Source organism: Stegodyphus dumicola, chromosome 4 (assembly GCF_044657685.1).
Source record: "Stegodyphus dumicola isolate Sdum_Otavi_A_Nest chromosome 4, ASM4465768v1".
Classification (NCBI taxonomy): Eukaryota; Metazoa; Arthropoda; class Arachnida; order Araneae; family Eresidae; genus Stegodyphus; species Stegodyphus dumicola.
The window spans coordinates 78,353,396-78,376,491 of NC_140771.1; the positions used below are offsets into that span (position 1 = coordinate 78,353,396).

General features: G+C 35.6%; 1 protein-coding gene across 2 annotated transcripts in view; it reads right to left on the reverse strand.

Moving 5' to 3' along the window:
- LOC118194037 (rap guanine nucleotide exchange factor 2-like) overlaps positions 1 to 23,096 on the reverse strand; it is a 648,324-nt gene that overhangs the window by 501,680 nt on the left and 123,548 nt on the right. For both annotated transcript variants that reach the window (XM_085815114.1, XM_085815113.1), the window contains exon 2: positions 11,290 to 11,728. In XM_085815114.1, coding sequence (XP_085671240.1) covers positions 11,290 to 11,358 — 69 coding nt within the window. In that variant the 5' untranslated portion in view covers positions 11,359 to 11,728. The remainder of the gene's footprint in view (positions 1 to 11,289; positions 11,729 to 23,096) is intronic.

The window sequence follows — 23,096 nt, forward strand, 5'->3', positions numbered from 1 at the left end:
ACTGGCGAACAAAGCGGGGGGGGGGAAATAGTTAAGTTACTGAGGGGGGAAAATCAATAATGTAAAAATTACAAAATTTAACTTTTATACGTTACTCCATTCCTTACATTTTTCGAAAAATTTTGTACTTGCTATCGAAAAATTTTGAAAAAAATTAACTCTCGTACGACAAATATTGACCGACCTATATCATTTTAAAGTTGCAGATGATATTTAAGGGCCGTACACAAATCAGAGAGCAAAATGTGCCCACTTGTACGTAACTAAAAATAAAAACAGTTTAGATTCGTTTAATTATTTACTTCAAAGAACACTAGGGCTATTTGCCTAGGGAGGGATGTCTTTGTGAAGGGCTTTCCGAGAGAAACTTTCTCATATACACGTTACACATGTGGAAAACCACGAAACGCCCATGCAGCCAGCCCGTTCGTCTGCTTATGAAATTACAGTTGGTAATTTCCATTACGTGAAATACTCGTGCCAGTATTACAGCTGCCAGAGTTATGCTAAATATTACATAACAATGCACATTGCAGTTTTTGGGGTTAGAAACATTTTCAGCTTTTCTGAAATTTTTGGACTCTTATATTTATTTGTGTAATAGTACATACCAAAGAATACCACGGCTATCTACTTATGTAAGCAGCACTTTTTGTGGAAGAACTTTATGAAGGAAACACGCTTGTATTTTCGTTATAAATACATGAAAAAAACTATAAGGCAGGATTGTTTTGGTTTAATGATTATCGCAAAGCACTCGAAGGGCTACCTGCCTAAGGAAAAGGATGCCTTCGTGAAAGATTTTCTAAAGGGAAACCGGCTCGTATACACGTTACACGTGGTAAAAAAACCATGAAAATGCCCATACAGCCACCCTGTTCGCCTGATTCGAAACTCGAACCGAACTACCAGTATTTAGCAACTTTTCCTCTCGGCCGCTGATGGGCGCTAAGAAGCTATAAACACAGCTCATGTGCCGTTATTTTAACCCAAGCCGAACTACCAGTATTCAACGGGCATATTAACTCAGCCACAATGAGCGAGATTTTAATATTACATTAGAAATGTAAAATTTAAAAAATAATTTAAGAAGCCGATTTAGTTTCACAATCCAAATGCGCTCCTTCTATTTTAATACAAATTATCTCTCACAAAGCTAATGATTATAGTATTTTTCTTTGCTAAACAGTTTTGCTACAAAAAATAACGTTCCTTTTCTAATTTTGGAAATCAAATCCATCAAAATTACCATTTTAGTCAAAGTAGACTACAAATTTATGTCATTCCACTTACAGCAAAACTATGATACTCAGAAGCAAAATTTATGACTTAACAAGTACCGAACTTCAACGCATTAGAAACTCTAATTCTGATTTATGATAACGTAGTTAATTATCAATGTTAGCGTTAATAACATGGTGGATATAATTATGCCTATGGCTGCATTAAGATCTCTTTAATCAATTTTAACTGCTATATCGAGATAAACCACAAAAATGAAATATACGCAATAATTAGGGGGTAATTTTATCCCGGAAGGGGAAAATAGCAAAATTTGTGTGGGACACTTTTGCGAGTAGTGAAAGTTAGCGAAACTCCCGAGACCTGGAAATGGTACTAATGATTTCGTGGTCAAGGATTTACTTAACATTTCACGAAATTCGCGTTTAACATAGATGGAACAAAAATGGAAGTATATTACAGTATTTAAATAAACATTATACAATAAAGTTTTTCATTTACATTTATAACCAATCATATTCTGGAAACTTACTGAACGTCCTTATTGTTGAGCAAGATTATCTCTCGCAATAAGTAAAGAAAGAATCTGTGTATACGCGCACTCGCACACATAATAATGATAATAATTAAATTAAATTAATTAAAATAAAATAAAAAAAATTGGGATAGTTCTGTATCTCCCATTATATCCGGCCGATTGAAGAAAATTTAATTTGTGCTTTTTATGTCTCAAAAGGGCGATTTACGCTATATATTAGATTTATATATAGCATTGTTCTAACATAGGCATTTCGACACAAATAAGACTTTTCCGAAAGGCCATAGGGATTTTTTTCCATATTTCGATTCCCTTTCTCATATTGCACGAGCGGAAAAAATGTTGCATCGTTCATTCTTTCAAACGATTTTAACAAACAACGTAAAGCACATTTGGCGTTATTATCGCTTATAACAAAAATAAGATATTTCAAAACTTGCCAATATATAAATCACGTATATCTTCGGAAACTTTGAATTAAAACTGTAATTTGTTTTGCAAATGTGCCTAGAAATACATCTACATTAAGGTGATGGAAAGAATTTTTATAGGTTTTAATCCAAATTTTTTCCCCGAAAAATTTATAGCAGTTTCTAAAAAAATACAAATTAAGAAAATATTAGCGAATCTTATTTGGAACTTAAATTCCGAGCTACGAAAAAAGGAATCAAGCAAGTTTAATAATAATAAAAGAAATATGAATAAATATATACCAAATTCAATTAACATTGAGAAGCTAGAATTTTGAGAGCCAATATTTTTTGAAGACTACTCGTGCGATTTTTACAACACTTGGCACTTTAGCATAATTTGAGACGTAGAATCAAATTTAGAAAAAATTGCTACGTCTTTTCAGAAAAAGTTCGATTTTGTGTCAGAACAACTGCTATATATAAATCTAACATATATCGTAAGTAGCGCTTTCGACACATAAGAAACACAAGTTAAATTTCGTCTATCGGCCCAATGGAACGGAAGAATAGAATTGTCTCCCCTAACCCTTTTTTTTGGGGGGGGGGAAGGTGTATGTTTGTACCTTTTGAAAACTAACAGCATCTACAGCCATCAAATTTCGAAAACACGCTATTTTTACTAATTTCATATTACGTCCAAATATAATACGAAATTTCGGTTAACAAACTCAGTGTTTCAAAAGAAATGTATTGCCATGGGGCAAGGAATAACACATTTATGTTTCATATTTAATCAGAAATCTCAGATATTTAAGGGTGAGGGTGAGTGAGGTTTTTGGCGCAAAACCAAAGATGGTTATGACGCGCCAAACACAGGATGGGATGATTACAAATGAAATTAAAATACAATAAATTAAAACAAGTGGACAAATGTACCAAATCCAGAGGATGAAGTCATATAAAAACAAGGTAAAAGCACACAACAAAATCCAAGACACAGTCTTCAAAATATATTACATTAGGTAGTAAAATCCAGTTTCTTTTAAATAATAAAATAAATTACAATTAGCCTCTCTTCCGATTAAACGGTCGAGAGGTTAGTCACAGCTATTAAAATGTTTCTGACGAAGATTATTGAAATATGGACACTCAATTAAAATATGACGGACAGATAGACAAATATTACCATTTGAACAAATAGGCTCATTCCTAACTTTTAAAAGGTAGCTATGTGTCACTCTAGTGTGACCAATTCTGAGGCGAGTCAAAAGAACTTCTTCTTTACGATTTCCAGCAAAATCCCAATGCTCAATTCTAGGCTTTACATGTCTTAACTTGTTTTGAGGCTGAACAAAGTTGCTGCCATTTTTTTCGGATCTTGTTTTTCACAACACAACAGATGTCTCCAAAAGGGATGAGGCGACTGGACAGTTCAACAGCACATTTCGCCGTGATATCTGCCAGCTCATTCCCTTTTATTCCCACATGCCCGGGAACCCAGCAGTACAGGATTTCATATCCACGATTCATTAAGTTTATATGTAATTTGAGAATATCCACTATTACTGGATTTTGAGTATTAGGAAAAGCTTCTAATGATTTAAGCGCACTATAGGAGTCTGTATAAACTATAAACTATAAACTTTTTGTAGCAGAGCCTTGAGATGTACAAAAGACTATAATATATCGCAGTTAGTTCGGATGTTAAGACAGAGAAAGCATGGTGCAAGCGTCTGCCCTCCATGTGGTCTTCAATTACAAATGCCATCCCGACATGATCTTTTGACTTGGATCCATCTGTATAAACTGGAAGATAACTGCTATATTTGTCCCTGTGCTCAGCGAAGAGTTGTCTGTAAATCATCTCGTTAGTGCTTGCCTTCACATGATACTTAAAAACATCAAGAGGCTGAATCCGTGCATTTTCCCAAGGTGGGATTTCAAAATTCTGTACTGCTTGGGGGTGCATATCAGAGAGGGAAAGTTTCTCAATGACAGGGCGAACTCTTATAAGAAATGTAGGAACACAGGATGAACGTGTTTCAAATAACGCGTTACACACATCATCAAGTAAGCACAGCTTGTTGGGATGTTCAGGTTGGGATAGAATATTAAAATATTGCAAAATGGACAATTGTTCACACCTCAGATAAAGTGATGGTTCATTAGCGTCAACATACAGGCTCTGGACAGGAGAAGTCCTGAAAGCTCCTGAACAGATCCGCAGAGCTTGATGGTGAACAGGATCCAGTTTTAACAATACTGATGACCGGGCGGATCCGTAAACAACTGAGCCATAGTCCAGTTTAGAGCGAACAAGCGCTCTGTAAATGCGAAGCATAGAGCAACGCTCTGCACCCCAGGAGGTGTTCGCCAACACTTTTAAAATATTTAGTGTTTTTAAACACTTTTTTCTCAGGTTTAAAACGTGAGTAAAGAAAGTCAATTTTCGGTCGAACATCACCCCTAAAAATTTTACTTCAGATGCAACTGGAATCACAGACCCATTAAGGTATAATTCAGGCTCAGGATGGAGATCTCGCTTTCTACAAAAATGCACACAGAAAGTATTTTGTTTCGAAAACGTAAATCCTTGTCTTTTTGCCCATTCCTGGATCCTGTTCAAAGCGATCTGGAGCTGCCTCTCTACGTGTCTCATATCCGCACCTCGACAGCTAATTTGTAGATCATCAACATATAAAGATCCTGAAATGGTGGGAGGAAGTTGTTTTAATACAGAATTTATTTTTAGGCTGAAAAGAGTTACACTAAGCCCACAGCCTTGAGGCACACCCTCTTCTTGTTCAAAAACATCCGACAAAACAGAGCCAATCCTTGCTTGAAAAGTTCTAGTATTCAAGAAATTCTGAATGAAAATTGGTAGGTTGCCGCGCAAGCCACTCTCGTGAAGATCCCGAAGTATACCGTATCTTCATGCCTTATCATAAGCTTTCTCAATGTCAAAAATTATTAAATGACATTTCTCAATGTCAAAAAATACCGAGACAAGGTGACTCCTTCTTACAAAAGCTTTTCGAATGGATGTCTCTAAAAGGAGCATATTATCTACGGTAGTTCTCCCCTTTCGAAAACCGCTTTGATAAAGCGATATAATATTATTCTTTTCCAAGAAGTAGACTAGGCGGCTGTTTACCATTTTTTCAAACAGCTTGCATACGCAACTCGTAAGGGCAATTGGCCGATAGTTGGAGGGATTTCTTGGATCTTTCCCTGGCTTCGCAATAGGAATTACAACAGCTCTCCTCCATGCACTTGGAAAAGTACGCTCCTTCCACACTCTATTGTAAAGTTTGAGAAGGGCAGTCAGTGACTTATAGGACAGATGCTTTAGCATTTCATAATTTATGCCATCAAAACCCGGAGAAGACTTATGTGTCTGCAACAAAGTTCTCCTTAATTCCAGCATAGTAAAGTCTCTATTGTAAGGCTCAGATTTGGAAGAGTTGAATGCGATGGGATTTATTTCAGAGTGTTGCTTGATAGAGAGAAATGTAGATGAATAGTTTCTGCTAGAAGAAACGGCAGCAAATGTCTCACCAATAGTATTCGCAATTTCTTCTATGGAGCTAATCACTCGGCCATCTTTTTCCAGAAAGGAAAGTGAGTGGTCTTTATATATTCCGCATGCTTTTCGAACTCTTTCCCAAACCCGCTTACTAGGCGTAGAGGATGTTATTGAGGACACATATGAAATCCAGGAATCCCTCTGGCTCTGCCTTCTTACTTTTCGTGCATTTGCTTTGGCTCTTTTAAATGCTATGAGGTTTCGCAGAGTAGGATATCTACGAAAAATACCCCATGCTTTTTTCTGTTTTTTCAGTGCTTCATGACAGTCGCGATTCCACCATGGTTTCGAATATTTTAGTATTTTTTCTGATGTTCTAGGAATGGAAAGCATAGCTGCCTCGATAATAGTATTAGTAACAGCTTCAACAGCATCATCGATATGCGCATCTTCTACCATTTCATCTGTGAGATCTGCAATGGAAGAGAAGAGTTCCCAGTCTGCCCTATCGAGTATGAATCGAGGGGATCTCGACATGGGGTTTGCTCCTCTTCGTGCAAGAGATATAAAAATGGGATAGTGATCGCTGTTGTAAAGATCATTTCCCACACTAAAAGTGCAAAATGGCAACAGAGATGGTGAACAGATGGCAGGGGCGTAGCGAAAGGGGGGCATCTGTCCCCGGGCGCAGAATCCAAGGGGCGCCAAACTGATGTTACGACATTTTAGAATTAAATGTTTTCCATCCTTGGCAAGCAGTAGGAGGCGCGAAATCTTCAGTTGTCCCTGGGCGCTGAAAACCCTAGCTACGACTCTGACAGATGGCATCGTCGAGAGCGTGGAATGTCCTTGAAGGCTCATGGAAGTACATATCCTGCCCATTATTCAGGAGACAATTGAGCTATGATCTTCCATCATTTGCTCAATTTGTCTTCCTCGGCAATTTGTATCTTTACTATCCCAGAGCGGACTATGGCTGTTAAAATCTCCTATTAGGATGAAAGGCACAGGCAGCTGCTCTATAAGACCATTTAAATCTTGCTGATCAATGCGCTCGTTAGGTGGCAAATAAAGAGAAACGACTGAAACTACAATATGAAAATTGACTTGTACAGCGACAACTTGGAGGGATGTCGTCAAAGGAAGGAAACTTGAGGGATAGTCGAGTGAGGTGAGGAGACCTACACGTCCACACGCACGTTCACCTGCAAGGTAATCCTTCCTGACGAAAGAAAACCTCCGAAGTTTTGCATGTTGATCTGGTTTCAGATTTGTTTCCTGTACTGCCAAGCACACAGGCTGATAATCATTGATCATAGCTTTGATGTCAGGGAAATTTCGATGGAATCCGCGACAGTTCCATGAGACGAGGGTGGCCATTATGTTTGATGTTTGTTAGTTCTGTGTTGCTTTTTAGTTTTGCGCGGAAGCAGATGTTTGGGAACTTCCATGCCCTCTTCCACTTCCATGCTATCTGAACCTCCCGATTCAGAAATCATTTCATCTACAGAACTACTGCTGGGACTTTTATTTTTCTTAATTGATTTTTCAGGGACATTTTTTTGGTTTGCTTTGAATAACTATTTCTTTATTTTGTATTACGTGTGTTGGATTTTCCTTTTTTTTGCTTGCAGGTTGATGGGTTTTATTCTGTACTGTCTGTGTACTTATTGAGGTTTCGGTGGCAATGCTACGTGTTGATTTTACGGCGCTGGCATATGACTTGTTTGATTGAAGCTGTGTGCTTTGCACTAGTTTTTTGGCTACAGCATACGATTTGTTCCTAGTGACTTTTAACGTCTGTACTTCCTTTTCTGTTTTCCGTTTTGGGCGTGATCGGGAAAATGCTGGATGGTCACCCTTGCAATTTATACACAGTGCCGCAGCAATGCAATTATCGCTATCGTGGCCAACCGATGAACATCGAGCGCACGTCAGGTTCCCACGACAGGATATCTTGGAATGGCCGAAACGCTGGCACTGGAAGCATCGCATAGAATTTGGAATATACGGTGTTACGGGGCAATTAAGATACCCAGCCTTAATATTCTTAGGCAGAACAGGCGTGTTGAAGGTAAGGATCACGTGTTTCGTATCGATCAACTTACCTTCTTTACGCATCTTGATCCGCTTTGCATCACATACATTTTGGTTAGATAGCTCGGATGCGATCTCTTCTTCGGGAACACACAGAAGGTCGATTTCCGAGATTACACCACGACAGTAATTCAAGGTCTTATGTGCTGTTACAGTGACATTCGCTTGCCCAAGTTTGGTTACTTGAAGTAAAGAAGCAGACTGGGTGGCTGAATTCGTATCAATAAGTACGTCTCCAGAGCGGAGACGCTTTATATTTCTGGGCTCACCAATACAGGAATGAATATACTTATATATTACAAATGGAGACATCTTTTGCAGCTCGCCAGAAGGACTAGATATAACAACGAAACGGGGGTTACTATTTGGATTATTTTCATCTGTACGTAGTTTTTTAACAGTAGATTTTTCGGAATTAGGTTGAGCGACTTGAGTAACTGGAGTTACTTCGAAATCTTTAATAAGGTAAATGTGAGAGTTAGTCATGATTGAAGAATATAAGATTTTCGGTTCCGACGGCCCCGCCCACCACGGAGCCCAACAAGGGAACACAGATTCCTGTGTTAGGGCTAGCCGGACCTATACGCAAACTGAAGCCCCACAGTCGACTTTCCCGAAAGCAGGTACTCCCGAGAGCTTGACCCCAAGCCACTGACACAAGGACTAGTGAACACCCGATTAACACCCGTGAGGACGACTAAGGTGCCTCCCGTTTAGCTGAAGCAGAGGCCAAAGCAGTGTGTTGGGGACAGTACCTCGCCCCTCAACTACCAGAACCCTCCTTTCCAGCGACACGGGTCTCCACTCACGGCAAACACGTGGGCAGTTTTCTCGCCACACGAAAACTAGAGACAAGGGCTGCTCCAGTCTCTCGTGACGAGCCCCAAACTCCGTAGAGAGAAACCACAAGGGAGAAGTGAAGGGAAAAGTTCCAGCCAAGAGGAGAGGAGACGGAAAAGAGGATAGATCACTGGGGCTCCAGGATCGTGACACCCGTCTCACCAAGAAGATGATCCCCTGAAGGGCTAGGGTACCTCGGGATTGCCGCACCCGTACTCACAAAAGTGAGCCCCCTGAGGGGTCAGATATTTAAGAGAAATGTTTTTTTACACTCGATCAAATTAATATTATTTGTATTTTAAATAACAGACTTAGAGCTTTAAAAGCTTTGTATTGCCCCTCTTTTTATTAAGATGATTCAAATGTTTCAAATTTAATTAGGAAACTCAGAGATATAACAGATATGTGTTGCCACTACGCAAAATGCAGTTTTTTTTTCGCATTGCAGAAAAACGTGGTATCTACAGCCACAAAATTTCGAACGCACGAAGTCCTCCAAATATGAACATGGGCACTTTGAAGCCCGAATTTCGGATTCCGAATTTGAGATTTATTTATTTCCAGTTTTGTGCGAATTTAAGGAGCTCTGGACTAACAAGTTCAGCTATTTAAAAGCAATGGGTTGGAACTGGACAAAGCATGACATGTATGTTTAATATTTAATCATAAATCTCAGATATTTAAAAGAAATAATGTTGCCACTCACTAAAGTGCAGTATTATAAGTCTTTCAAATTTAGTCAACAAGCTCAGAAATTTAATATAAATGTGGTACCACTGCCCGAAATAAAATAATTTAATCTTTCATGCTCCAGTGTGTTACCATTCAGCAAAGAGAAAAGTGTTTAACTTTCCTTTCAAATTCAGTCTGTCTCTTACTGATTACCCAACTATGTCATTTAAAAACAATAAACATGCAGTTCTTCCACTTTACAATAAGCTATTAGTTAGACCCTTGAAATGATACTAGTTGAAGTCATTATATGCATTTTCATTTTTATAGTAACAACTTTAGGCATTACTTAGGCTAGTTATTACGGTACTTTTATACATTATATTGTACATATACAGATTTTCTTCATTAAATAGCACGCTTTAAAAAAAGGAACTATCATTTCACAAAAAAATTTTTCCCCGTCAATTGACAGACAAAGGAGAAAGTGTCTGTGATTTCTTGAAATAACTTTCTTCCAGAGCATTGAATTATCTTTCTGGAATGCCTTTAATGAGGTCGAAGGATCGACTTCTTTAAAGGTATTACAGAAACTCAGAAAACGTAGGATAATTCAAACTCCTGTTTGTATTTCGAAAGAGGACTACCTTGCTGAGCACTTTAGGGGAAATTCTAATGGAAATAGCATAAAAATAACACAAAAATAATCCAAAAGTTTCATATATATATATATATATATATATATATATATATGTAATAATAAAATTCCATAGTCAAGAATACATCTTAAAATTCTCACTGTATGTACTTTTCATTTTTTAATGGCGACGGTCTCTTATTTGAAGGTACGTGGAATTAAATCCACAGTCCCGTAGTCAAGTTGTTTTTCCCGCCTTTTCTACACGCACAGTTATAAAATGTTCTGGAAATATTTAAAGCGAACTGGAATGGCTGACGCCATTTCTTGGAAGCTCCGCCTTTCCAGAGGCTATAAAAGGACTCACAAAAGAATATCGGGGATTTTTCTTTAATGTAACGATGCAGTAAAATTCATACAAAAAGTTATTAGTAATTCTTTTTTATTTACTCCGGATATCTGATTTTGTAACTGCTATTTCTCCTGACCAATAATAAATGGATCCTGTTTTTTAAACTTATCGTCTGACAATTTAAGCTACGACTACATCTATATTTCTTCGCCAATCTATTTATTCCAGACAAAAGCTGGTACATCAGAAATAAAAGCAAAAGGAAAAGACGGAACACTGTAGATGCGTGATTAGACCCATATTGAAGAAGATTTTGATTGCGTAGTAGGCTAGTAATGCTAACTTGGTAATATCTAAAGAACCTTGGCAGTCGAGGCAGTTTTAATTCCATTTTTATTTGCAACTGATATTTGTGGCCACAATCAGTTGGCACTCTAGTCGTGCCTTTCCACAGAAGATTTACATTTTTGATATTGTTGAGATAGAAAGCAAGCCAGCGAAATTACATCTTAGCACAGTAGAGAGCAAAAGCTGAAGTGCGTAGTTATGAAAGATGGAAGCACGGCGAAGAGAAAAGTTTTGGTTTACAATGGCAGTTTCAGTTCCAAATTATTACGTCATCAGAGCTGCGCGGGCCATAGAGTGATCTAGAAATGACGCAATGCAGAGAAGTTATTACGATTTTAGAATAAAGAGGAAGAATTAACGTTTATAGTTTAAACTATAATTTTGATTCATTATTTTTATCTTTCACACACACACACACACACACACACACACATATATATATATATATATATTTTTGATCCGATCATTTTTTTGTACGGACTTGTTACATTTATATGTCCCTCGAGATACATAATTTTGAAGTTTTTGATTTCTACTTAGGATTGTAAGCATATAAATCATCGGCCTTCAGCTAATGAACAAATAACTAATCTGTGAAAATTTGCAAAACTAATAAATACTTACATCACTGTCTCGGTCTTCGGGTTCTTTCTTCAGACTCTCATAAAATCTCTCCTCTCCGTACAGAGACATACTAATCACACAAACACTGTCAACTACACCGAATGTTATTACAGTTTAAGCAACTAAACATTGAAATAAGTTATGTTTCACAGTAAGAAGACGAATGTGTAAATTACTTTTCCTAGTCTATATTAATTCTCAAATTTTATCCTGGTGCTAGGGTGCAGTACATCATAAGTCCTTCAAAGTTGCTTTTCGTAGAGAGTTCCAAAGACAAATTTTGTAGCTGGATGTTAAAGCATATATATTTGATCATGATGCTGCAGGATGTTGTTGAGCAAGCAGACGATTGTGCACAGGACAGTTCCCGTCTCGCGGGGGTCTCATGTTAAAGCTTTCGTGCTTGATAATCAAAGGTCATCAGTATCAGCAAAGTATCCTGAAAGAAACAGAATATACACAAAAAATGTAAATTGGAGAGAAATACAAGATGAAATTACATTAAGCAAATGTTGGAAGAACGCAGAAAAGATTTTACGAAATTATCTAATATAGATACAGAAGGGAGAAAATTGAAAAAAAAAAAAAAAACTATTCTTTTTAGTTTCTGGGCCACTAAAAAGAACACTTATTGATGACTTCAAATTAATTCAACTAAGATGGCTTTCAAAATTAAGCAAAAAGCAATCTTAGATCGCCGCAGACATTTGAATAAAACTCTGTCGATTTGGGCAGCGATCAGACATAAATCACAGACATAGACTCGTTTTCAGAGAAACACAGGCTCCTATTCTTCAGGAGCTCTTGAAGAAGCGTGAGGCATAGGTTCCTCTTCTCAAAGAGTTCTTGAAGAAGAAACAGACATTGGTTCCCGTCTATAGAAGCTCTTCAAGCAGAGAGAGAGAGACACAGGTTACGCTTCTGAAAGAGCTGTTAAAGAAGACAACATAGATTCACATCTTCAGGAGCTCTCGAAGAAGAGACAGGCATAGGTTCACATCTTTAGGAGCTCTTGAAAAAGTGACAGATAAAAGCTTCTCTTCTTTCTCTTCTTGAAGAAAAGAGAGACATAGGTTCCTTTTCTTCCGGAGCTCTTGAAGAAGAGACCTATATATGGTCCTCTTTTCCAAGAGCTCTTGAAGAAGAGGAACATATGTATCCATAAAGGAAAGAGATCTTTGTATAATCACCCTCCAAATCGATAAAATTTTATTTAAAATTTATCCAGTCTAAGATTGCTTTTTTGTCCAATTAAAATTTTTTTGGTATGTTGTACTTCCAAAAAGATAATTAATTCTATTGTATTTTTAACGGTGTTTTAATTGAACGAATGGCTGCCACTGGTTCATTGGTTAGGTAATGGAAACTAAAACTGGTAATCTAGCTAACTGCCTGATGCTTCCGTGAAACAAAATACAGTGAGCTCGCTCTTTATTATCAACAGTTCCAGAAGATTCTGGTCTTTATAAATTCGGCCTTCTTCGCACGACGTTCTAATCCGTGTTGTGTTCTCAGAAATATTAGTCGCTTTCAATGATTAGTATCTTAAGAAAGTGTCTGACACGAAACAAAACGATCCGTATTTACTTTACCATATTCCAAAATTTATAAATATACATTACCAACGAAACGGGTACAGAAATACTAAAATCTTGCGCTAAACATATTGTAATGAAATGAGCACTTAATGCGCTTACTGTGTTAAATTACGAATGCAGAGGTCAAAAATGAAACAATAAGTTAGAAATCGGAATCATATCACGTGCAAAACTTATCTGATTTAAATTCCAAAATTGGTCTTTTGAGATTAAAACACATTATCTGTGTTTATAACAATGAATATTATTGTTTATCTTTGAATACTTTTGTTAAAATTACTATAACTACATTTTGAAGAAAAATTTTGTAGAAACCATTTCTTTCTTTCATTCTAGTAGTTGACTGGATAAAACTGTACAGTACTAGCAGCTCAGCCACAAATTCCAGTGTACGGGCTTGGGTACACAGAATTTTCATGGTTTTCGTCATGCGCAAAGTAAATACATGCCATTTTTTCTTAGAAAGTTCTGCGTGGAGTCATCCAGCCCCGTAGCTTTTACGTGCTTTTATTAATCAAAATAATCCAGTCCAGTTTAATACAATCCATTCATCTTTAGCCTTATGCAAAATAAGAACTTTATTGGTTTTTAAAACCATAAGAAAAACCTAACATAAAAAAACTCTTTATAGTTTCAAAAGCACAAGACTGGATCGATGGTTTGGTTTAGATCAGAGAAAGGTACCTGTTTATGAGATGGGATGCCTTAGTGGAGAAATTCCTCGGGAAAAAACCCATCAATATGAGGAAAAATACGAAGCTGCTTGGAATAGAACTCAAAAAAATTCCCGGCTTTGAAAATTCAATTGTTAAGCGGTAGTAAGAAATAATTCAACGGTGCCAAGAAATAATCTTGCTACCGTTGAATTTTCCACAGTACTTTATGCTTATCTCTCAAAGAGTTACCTCTTAGAAAATATTTTAATTTATTAAAATATTAGAATAGCTTTTAAGCGTATAATATACTTGTATGACAATAGTCTAATAATTCAATTAATCTAAGATTCTGATACAGTGAACAATACCGAAATTTCTATTAAATTTACCATAATAAATATTTAATCATGCTAATTCACAAGCCACAGAACTTATAAACCATATCTGAAAATAGTTAGCACTTTAACAAACTAATCAAAGATAAAAAGTGCTCCTTGCTCCAGAGAAAAAAAATTGGCTTTGCCGAAGCGAACTTCTTCAAATTAAGGATTCTTAAGGGATCTTTTCTTTTTACTTTTTCGTTTCTTTCTCAGTTAACCGCGGCCCAGAGATAACCCCTCATTAATTCCAACTTCCGCTAACAATTTATTTTACGGTTAATTACATTAAAGAAGGCTCGGTTCTTCCCCAATCAAGGTTCATTCGAGGGGACAGCGAGCTAAAGAGGAAGAGGATTGGTCGATAAACGACTGTGGTCCTAGCCATTGATTTCGGTGGCGATATTTTTAGCCGTTCGCTGTTGCATGCACCAGCAGTCGCGAGATACACTCACCAGCATTTTAATTAAGTTCTCATAGTTTGGCAACGGCAACTGGCTGTCATTCTGGGAATCAATTTATTCTAGAATATGGGTGGAAAGGTTGGAGAGGTTAGGGTTAAGTAGGAGTAATTCATCTGTTCGACACAGGAAAAGAGTTTACTTTGCCGGTCTATTCAATTAAAAATAACATATATTATTTATAAAAACAACAACAACAACAACAGGGTATGTTACTTTTGTGCGTTTAGAAAGGGATATTAAAGGCGATAGTTGAAGTTCTAAAAGTGTCGTGTCTCGGAAGTTTCTTTTTTGATTCACTTTTCAAAGTGTCATAAGATTATCATATTTTATCACAACCATTTTAGCTTTATTTGTATTATTTAGGAACATTTTATATTGCTACGACCAAATTCAATGTTCACAGTCGTTTATCGACCAATTCTCTTATGGCTGAATAAACCTAATCGACAACCACCACATCAACACGCAAGCACTCACGCGGGGTCTGTGTTTGACCCCCACCTCCATAAAATATAATGCTTCTCTTAAAGAACGATTCACTATCACTTAATTTCGTAAGTATTTGTCATCTAGATCATAACCTGTAAGACCAAATTTTTTTATTTAGTAAATAATTACCTTAGATATTATTTTGGGGCTCTATTTACCCCACGCGCGTCCTCGTCTAGGTTCAAATTTCATGAACGTGTGCTCAGAAGTTTTTATTGGATTTTCTTATCGTTTATTTTGCTTTCTAAAAGTGTAGGCGTTTTCGAATACAAATGAAACTTATGACCAAGATCGCACTTTTTCAATGAATGAAAAATATTACAATTTACCAGAAAGCAAAAATATTTGATAGCATTTTATATGACAAAAATTAATTTTTATAATATATGGATTGAAATTATTTTTTATAATTAATGTCAATAATTTTTTTTGTATTCATTTTCGTGAAAATATAAAATTACTTTAGAAGTTATGCGAGTAAATAAATCTTTTCTGTACAGAAAAAAAGAAAGTATCTAATAACTTACAATAATAGTTGCAAATAATCTATTTATAACTGTATGTTTAAGCAATAAATAATAATAATTAATTATTATTTAATTATTATTATTACTATTATTTTTCATTTCAATGTAATAATTTACAAATACGCTGCGAAACAAAATGGGACAGTTCTATATCTCCCGTTCTACTGGGCCGACTGACGAAATTAAAATTGCGTTTTTCATGTCTCCAAAGCGCAACTTAGGATATACTACATTTATATATAGCATTGCTCTAACATAGGTATTTTGGCACAAAATAGGATTTTTTTTTAAATAACATACCATTTTTTTCCATATTTCGATTCTACGATCTAAATTATGCCTAAATATTAAATTTTTTAAAATCTGGTGCGAAATTTACGGGGAATTTCAAAAATTACCATAACGCGTTTTTTTTTTTTTTCAGTTTGCGCCAAGAATAGTTCATTTGGCGAACTTCTTAATATATGGCAACCTATTTTCCTTTCCCTTCCAATGTGCAGGAAAGGAAAAAATGACACATCGTGTCTACCTATTACATTGTGGATGAGCGGAAAAAGTCACATCGTTCTTACTTTCAAATAATTTTAACTAAGTGCCTAAACCACATTTGATGTTATTATCGCCTTCAACAAATATGCCAAATTTCAAAACGTGCCAGTATATATAAATTCACGTATATCTTCGGAAATTTGCAATAAAAATTCTATTTTTTTGCAGGTATACACAGAAATACATCTACTTTAAAATGATGGTAAAAATTTTACAGGTTATAATTCAAAATGTTTTTCGAAAAATTTCTAAAAATTATTTAAAAACACAAATTTTAAAAATAAATCATAAAAAATGGGCTAATGTTGTTTGGAATGGACCTAAATTTCGAAATGTGAAAGGAAGAATTAAATAAATTTAATAAAAAAGAGATATATATATAAATATATACCAAACTCAATTAACATCGAGGAGCTAAAACTTTGAGTGCTAATTTTTAAAAAACTACTCGTGCGATTTTTACAATACTTGGCGGTTTGGTGTAATTTGAGTCATAGAATTGAAATATGGAAAAGGAAATTGGCATGCCATTTCAGAAAAAGTCCGATTTTTGTGTCAAAATACTTATATTAGAACAACGCTATGTATAAATCTAATACATATCCTAAATCACGCTTCGAGACATAAAAAACGCAAGTTGAATTTAGTCAATCGGCCCAGTAGAACGGGAGATATAGAACTCTCCTCCTTTTTTTTGCGCTGTGTACTTTTATATTTTCAGCAACTTTATTTTTATCAACATCAGTGGATAATTATTTGAGACTATGGAACGGAAAAGAACAGATTTTATGCACATATAACAAAATATATTTCAGGCAATGATAATTTAAGGAAAGGACACATTGATAAAAGTGGGGTCAAACATACCTCATACGCGTCCTCCTATATGAGAATGGAAAGCTCGTCCTCTCAGGATAAATTTACAATCAAAAAAGGGCTCGATTTAAAAACTTTGTTAACTGTTTTTTTAAAGAATTCAGCATTAAAAATGCAGATATTTTCAAATAATTAGAATATTATTCTAATATCAAATATTATATGTTTGTTTATAATCTAATAATACTTTAAAAAAATCTGATAGGGACACAGCCTACTAAAATTATACACATTTTTTTGCTGCAAATTATTTAAACTCATTTTCTCTAATTATTCCAACTGATCTCTGGAGGCCAGTTGAAAATGACATCAGAAGCTACAAATTTTGAAATTAAGTATAACGGTCAATTTTTGTAGTAAGGGAGCTAAACTTCTTATGATTTTATTTTTTCATAACGAGTATAAAACTTTCCCTTATATAAGTATATGAATCGGGAGACCACATTAAAAGTTAGATTTCGTTATTTACCTAAAATGAGTTTTCTTTTGACGTTGCCAAAAACTTATATTTTCTTCATTTAAAACGCTTCTCTAACTCGAAGTATAGTAATAAGACCAATGATTGAGAAAATAAAGCTTGCGTGAGAAAAGCCGGATGAGGGGAAGTATTTATATATATCCAATCGCCTTATATATACTTTTGGTACTGCCGATTGCAATAAAAAGGCACAACTAGTTGCTATAGCAGTCTTATATACAAAATTTCAGTGTTCTTCGGCTAATAGTATTCGAAATATGCAAGATACGTAATTACAGATGTCAAGAAAAAATCAATTTTGAATCCATTTTACAATCCGTTTTGGAAAAAGGAAGTCCTTTATTCTGTCCGTACGAAATCACTTCGAAAAAATAAGGAAAATGGATATTTCCGTTGAAATATGGTACCCAAAATTTTTCATGATTACAATACTTCCTTTACATTGTACAAGGAACTAAAAAAATATATGTTGTTTTATTTGACCAGGGGAATTTCTTGAGCGTTCTGAACAACAGATGGTAAAATAAACTTCATTTTCTGGTAGTGTAAGCCTAAGAATAATTAATGATCAGTTAAATTTGTTTCTGAATTTTTTTTGATAAAACATAACGACAGAAAAACTTGTCTTACAAATCGCACTGCCACATGCATTACTACACTTGTTAATCGTAATACAAATGTGATCCCCGGCAACGCCTTTATAAAAATTGCTTTTTACATATTAAAAACTGATCTTCAAATGAGGTGGGCCTTATGAATGTTTGTCTTTTCGAATGACAGCTTAGTTGTATAAAGGTTTCGGCACTCGTATGCCAGGGTATCGTTATGAAGGTTTGTGTCTATCCAAATAGTTTACCTACTCAAATAACTCTGCCGGCACCTTCATGAAGAGGCCGCGTTATAAAGGTTTTGTCTTTTGAAAATAGTAGCATATTTACATAAAAGTACCAGCATACTTATGCCTTCGTTTAAGTTTTCATAAGTTTCTCTTTTTTCGTAAAGTGGCTTATTTATTAAAGGTACTAGAAATTTACCTTGTGTTTTCAAATAATGGCCTATTTACATAAAGATTCCGATATTTTTATGTACAGATCTTATGAAGGCTTCTCCCTTTCGAATAGTGGACTAGTTGCACAAAGGTGCCGATACCTTTGTGCGGGTAGCCGTTTCCAGAGTTTGTCTTTTCGAACAGATTCCCATTTGCATAAATGTACCAGTACCTTTACGTAAATAAAGATATAAAATGTACTTGCTGAAGGTTTCTATCTTATGAAAGTTTCTGTTTCTTATGAAAGCCTGTCTTATGAAGGTTTCTGCCATTTCGAATAGTGGCCTATTTGTATTAAATGTTTCAGCATCTGTTTGATTTTTATCAGTCGCCTGTTTGCATAAAGGTTTCAGCACCTTTACATACAAATCTTACGAAAGTTTCTGTCTTTTGAATAGCGACGAAATTGCGCAAAGATGCCAGTACCTCTATCTCCGGCACCGTTTTCAAAGTTTGTTTTTTCGAGCAATGACTCATTTGCACAAAGTTGCTGGTACCTTTATGCTGGGGCAACGTTTTGAAAGTTTGTCTTTTCGAGGAGGTGTAAAATGTACCATTTCAAGATTTCTGTTCATTCTGGTCATTCATCTAATGAAGGTTCCAGTCATTTCGTATAGTTGCCTATTCGCATAAAGGTTTCGGCACCTTTATAAAAAAACCTTGACAAAGGTTTCTGTCTTTCGAAATAACGGCCTATTTTCAGGAACTTCAAACTACAAAAGTGTCTCTAAATTTATGCCAGGGCACTGTTTTGAAAGTTTGTCTTTCCGAATAGTGGCCTATTTGCATAAAAATACTGATGCTTAAGCAAACGAAGGTGCAAAATGTACCTTACGAAGTTTATGCCATATGAAGGTCTGTTTTATGAAGTTTTTACCTTATGGAAATTTCTATCACTTCGATTAGTAGTTTATTTGCATAAATGCTCCGACATCTTCGTCTGTTTGTTTATTACAGGCCTATTTGCATAAAGGTACCGGCACATTTATACTTTTGTTTGAAGCTTTCATAAGTTTTCTCTTTACGCAAAGTGGCCAATTGGCATAAAGATTTCGGAACCTTTAAATACAAACCTTACGAAGGTTTCTGTCTCTGAAATAGTGGCCTATTGCGTAAATGTTCCGGTACCATTATGACGTTATGAAGGTATTCTGTATAATATAATGCTTTTAAAATTTAAAAAAAATTTTGAAGAGACCATGCTACGAAACCTTTTACAGTAGGGGCCGCTTAATTTGTGATCATGTGTGTCCACCACAGTTTTGATAACATTAACTGAATGATAACACTAAATTATAAAAAATATATCCTTCAAAATATCAATATAATTTGACTAATTTAATATAATACAACTAGAAACTTTTAAACGGGTACCTTCACAGCATTTTAACTATGACAGTCCTTGTTACTGTCTACAAGCTTTATGCACAAGTTCATTTATGAACTGTGTCTAACGTTTCTGAAATTATTGGACCAATGTTGACATAATACTCGGAGGGCGTTTCCTATTTAAATCAGCATTTATGGGGAATTCACCGACATCATCTTTACGTTCTTCAGAAAGTTTATTGCGCGCTGTGTTTTGTTTTGTTTCAGAAAGTTCTTGACAAATATGTTCTGCTCAAAGAAGAAGTTTGGTTTATTTTAAATGTCAAATCACTCGAGGGCTTTCTATATATGGGGAAGAATGCCTTCGTGCAGAACTTTTTAAGGCAAACTGGCTCGTTTACATGTTACCCACCTAAAAAAGAGAGATTTGTGTCTGCTCGTTCTTGCAATAAACAGAGTTATTAAAAGTCTATGCCAAACTAAGCAAAAGGCTGCTTTTTTTTAGCCTAATTTTAAATTGTTGATTAAAATAAAATCTATGCAGTTTATTGACTTATTCCATTACTTGATGAAATTTTTTAATCTGGTACTTTTTAAAATTTATTTGAATTTCATTTGAAGAATTTACTTCGATCTGAGTAATTCATTCTATACCAACATTAACCGAATCGTTGATTCCAATAAGCAATGTGATTTTCATGTTTTCGTATAAAAGGGTGGGACTTTGGCAATTGGATAATAGTATCCGAATAGTATTCGATAATAGTATCCGAATAATAATATTAAGCTGTGTCTATTATAATAATCGCACAGAGCTTGCCAGTTGAGCAGTGACTTAATCAAAAAATGAGCAAATAAAAGGGTAAAGCACCTTGATTAAAAAACCGAATTTCTTTACAAAACATATTTCGTGAGAGAGAAATCTCTTTAGTGGAGCAATGCCATCAACTGCCAGTACCAAAGTTTCGAAAAAGAGATGTAAAAAGTTCTTCGAACTATCGACCGAAGTAATTGCATCCGTAGACTTCTCTAGAAAAGTGCTTAGAACTAGATTTGTCCGTTTCTAAAGCGGTTTCGATAAAAACAGATGGTCCAGAAATTACCTACACCAGTGACCTAAGTGAGGCACAGTTCCAATGCGACGAAAACACATTTTTTTAACCGTAAAGAAAAACTTTACACTGGTTTATATAAAAGAGAATACTACGTTTCAAAGAGGATTTTGTAGCAGAGTTTGTTTTGTTTGTAGATTTGTAGTTGAGATGCTTTGTAATAGATTGATTTAGTTTTTATTTACAGTAGATTGCTTGATTATTGTTGTTACTGAAATCGATACTAAACTTTTATTTGCTTTTTAGGGAACTTAATTGATTTGCATGTTTCATATATATTTGAAAAAGGATTTCTTTAATTGCTATATAGCTTCAATGAAATCTATAATATAACGCGACAAAGACATCTTGTCATCGCTCGTCCGTAAAGTTTTGTGCTGTCACTGTGCGAAGCGTAAGATATTTGGGTTTCAAATTTTAATCAGAAAACTCGGCGATTTAAAAGAAGTTAATCGCAGTCTATTTCTCTTATACGTTTACTAAACAGACTCAACGATTTAAAGAAAATGTGTTGCCATTATCCGAATAACAACATTTTATCATCCATGAGGCACTGTTCTGCCGTTTAACAAAAGATATTTAATTTTTCGTTCAACTTTTATTATTTTTTTAATTAAGAAACTAAGAAGTTTAAAAGCGATTAATTCAGATTCATTTCAACTTTTATTGTTAACAAGATAGATTCATTAAAATCATTTATATTATATATATATTAGGCGTAGAACGTTGACATTTTGTATATGGGACTGCTATAACTTTATATGCGGCCTCCCAAGAACATGAAAAAGCATTAACATATCTGGCGCGACATCAAAACCTGTATTTTTTTTTTTTTTGTAATTTTTATTTCCTTTTCTTATTTAAGCTCAATTTTCGCTATTGGCAGATGGACGAAATTAAAAAGTGAATTGATTCAGAACATCATTCAGATGGAAAATCATTTAGGCCCTTAATCTCTTCCAGCTTTAGATAGCTTAGTAGATCATACGGCTTTTGTTTCATTTGTTAAAAACAAAACTTTTTTCCATCGTAGAATCGGTGAAGCGATATATATTCCCAAGCGTAACTCGTGATTTCATTGAGGATTCCCATCCCATTCTTTCTGTCCTGAACACGTGCGGACAGAAAGGATATCCGCTCGAAAAACGAGCGACCCATTCTTAACGGACATCCTCGTCAACGGCCTTTTTTTTTTTTTTTTTTTAATTGCGTTATAGTTTTTCCACCCTTTGAAATAACGAATAATTAACACAGTTACCATTAACCGGCTGGCGGCGTAACGGCTCTGTCTTAAAATAGTTAAGTTTTTTATTGAGAAACGATGAAAAAATTATTACTGCACACCATTAGCGTAAATCAAAAGTGCCTACTGGAAAAAAAAATGCTAAAGAAAATCCGCAGCAGCAGTGATAGTAGGTAATGCTCGCCACATGAACCAAAAAGTAAAAGGTTTTAATTGACTTTTTTACACGAGTTTGAAATCAGTGGTTCAAATTCTCTTGTAAATAGAGTTCTTTAACGTCATTTATATCTTAGCTGCCCCCCCCACCAATGGTGCTTATTCTCCGTTACCTGCAGACTGCTTTTTTGTTTCGAATATGAACAGCTTGTGTGGCCAACCACTTCGAATAGTTATGATATATACGTATGTACTGTTAGGAAAGTGCAGCTGCGGTAAGATAGCTTCCCTGCAAGGCTGGTTTAGGGTTGCCAGAAAATGGCAAGGGAAGGCAGAGTTGCTCTATTTGGCGAGAAAGCGCTCATTTGGAGATATTTGGCGACAAAACTGGTGATATGGCATAGACGGCTGGAGAATGAATTCTTAGCGGTTTGGACCAGAATGTTCTCGAAGGCAGCCCAAAAGCTATCGAAACCCTGCCTGGACGTGGCATAGTCAGTCAGGTAGTGTCCAGTCTAGTTAGAGAGTGGTTCAGTCAGTGCCTTGTCTATCGAGTCGATCGCGAGTTTATCGAGTGTCTCGTAGTCTATCGATTTTTAGCGTTAGTCTACTCTCGAGTTGGTGCATCGTAGTTTTAGCGTGGAGAGCCTCGAGAGTACGTTGAGTTCCGAGAACGACCGAACCGAGTCCGGAGCTGTACTCTACTGCTTTTCCGTGAAGCTGTCTTCACCGTTATAGCCTGATAGCCTGAAGACTGTGTTGCTGACTGTTTCAGTGTGTTTGTCGTAATTTCTCGACGGCTGTAAATGTGTTTTTGGAGCTGTCTTGAGTAATATTGACTAATAAATTGGGTTTTCATTCTTCCTCAGGTGTTGTCGTCAATCGCTCCAAATCCACGAACCCGT